The sequence below is a fragment of the Arachis ipaensis genome, chromosome B07 (assembly GCF_000816755.2).
Source record: "Arachis ipaensis cultivar K30076 chromosome B07, Araip1.1, whole genome shotgun sequence".
Classification (NCBI taxonomy): Eukaryota; Viridiplantae; Streptophyta; class Magnoliopsida; order Fabales; family Fabaceae; genus Arachis; species Arachis ipaensis.
The window spans coordinates 123,934,373-123,935,776 of NC_029791.2; the positions used below are offsets into that span (position 1 = coordinate 123,934,373).

Here is a 1,404-nt window from a genome sequence, read left to right on the forward strand (position 1 = left end):
TTCTTAAAACTTAAAAGGAAAGGTCACATTTGATCACTTAAAATATTTTTGAAGGTAAAAACTCAAGTGCAGTCGACTTCACGTAAAGTTGATAATTGAGAACCGTTAGATGATTTGACTGATTTGACTAAATTTTCATCTCTCAACTATCAGATAATATTCCTAAAGTATTCCAAGGTCTTTTGCTGGAAAAATGAAAAGAAAAGAAAAGAAAAAAAAATTATTTAAAAAAATAATTAATATTCAGTATAATTTACATTTCTCAAAATTTTCTTAAAAGGAAAGGTCACATTTGATCACTTAAAATATTTTTGAAGGTAAAAACTCAAGTGCAGTCGACTTCACGTAAAGTTGATAATTGAGAACCGTTAGATGATTTGACTGATTTGACTAAATTTTCATCTAAGAGCTCTCAACTATCAACTTCACATGAAGTCGACTGCACCTGAGCTTTTACCTTTTTTGAAATAAGAACTATTGGACTATTAAAATATTTTTGAAATTTAAACGTGAAATTGGTTTAATTATTCTGTTGTTTCTTATAGTTTCGTGAAATTTTCAATTAGGTCCCTATATATATTTTTTTTAATTGGGTCCCTACACCAAATTTTTTTTCAATTAAGTCCCTCTTAGTAGTAATTAGCTTAATTTTATAGGGACCCAACTAAAAAAAAGAATTGGTACAGGGATCTAAATAAAAGGAAAAAAAGTGTAGGGATCCAATTAAAAAAAATTGGTGCAAGGACTCAATTAAAAGAAAAAAAAGTATAGAGACCTAATTGAAAATTTCACGAAACTATAGGGATCAATAGAGTAATTAAACCAAAAAAATTTAAAGTTGATATATAATTTTTTTGTTTTTACAAGGACTACTCCGTCGTAGATCTGAATTTTATTTAAGGGTTTGTTTTTTGTCAATGAATTGCTGCATGCATAAAGTAAAGGTTCGAATTCTCAATACTTGCTTAAGCGGACTAGTGAACTAACTACTAAATGAAACGAACATGGTTAGAGTTGATATATAATAGTGTAAGATTTATAATACCTTAGAGAGTTTATAGAGAAATGTATTTTGAAAATGTGGATCATCAGTGAATGTGAGTTGATGAATGCATTGTGTGCCTTTTAACTTCTTAAAAAGCCATAATCCAGAATTGAATAATGAGTTGGAACTGTAAAGATACCCTAAATGTGGACCAGATATGGACATATACGTATACAAGTATCTTAGATATGGTTCCATCAAACTATCTGCAAATACATAATCAACACAATGTTACTAATAATTAATACAGTTAATCTAGATGTTGAGGGACATAATTGAATAAAGTGATAATTTGGAGTTTTAATTTATTTTTTAATATTTAAATAATTAAAATTTTAAATATATATGTTATTTTTTGA

At 27.4% G+C, this 1,404-nt stretch overlaps 1 protein-coding gene across 1 annotated transcript in view; it reads right to left on the reverse strand.

Annotated features, from left to right (window-relative positions):
* The window catches only part of LOC107607928, a 17,803-nt gene continuing 16,548 nt past the window's right edge, over nt 150-1,404 (reverse strand). The window contains exons 15-16 of the mRNA XM_021107995.1: nt 1,046-1,251; nt 150-185 (exon numbers count right to left, since the gene is read on the reverse strand). Coding sequence (XP_020963654.1) covers nt 150-185; nt 1,046-1,251 — 242 coding nt within the window. The remainder of the gene's footprint in view (nt 186-1,045; nt 1,252-1,404) is intronic.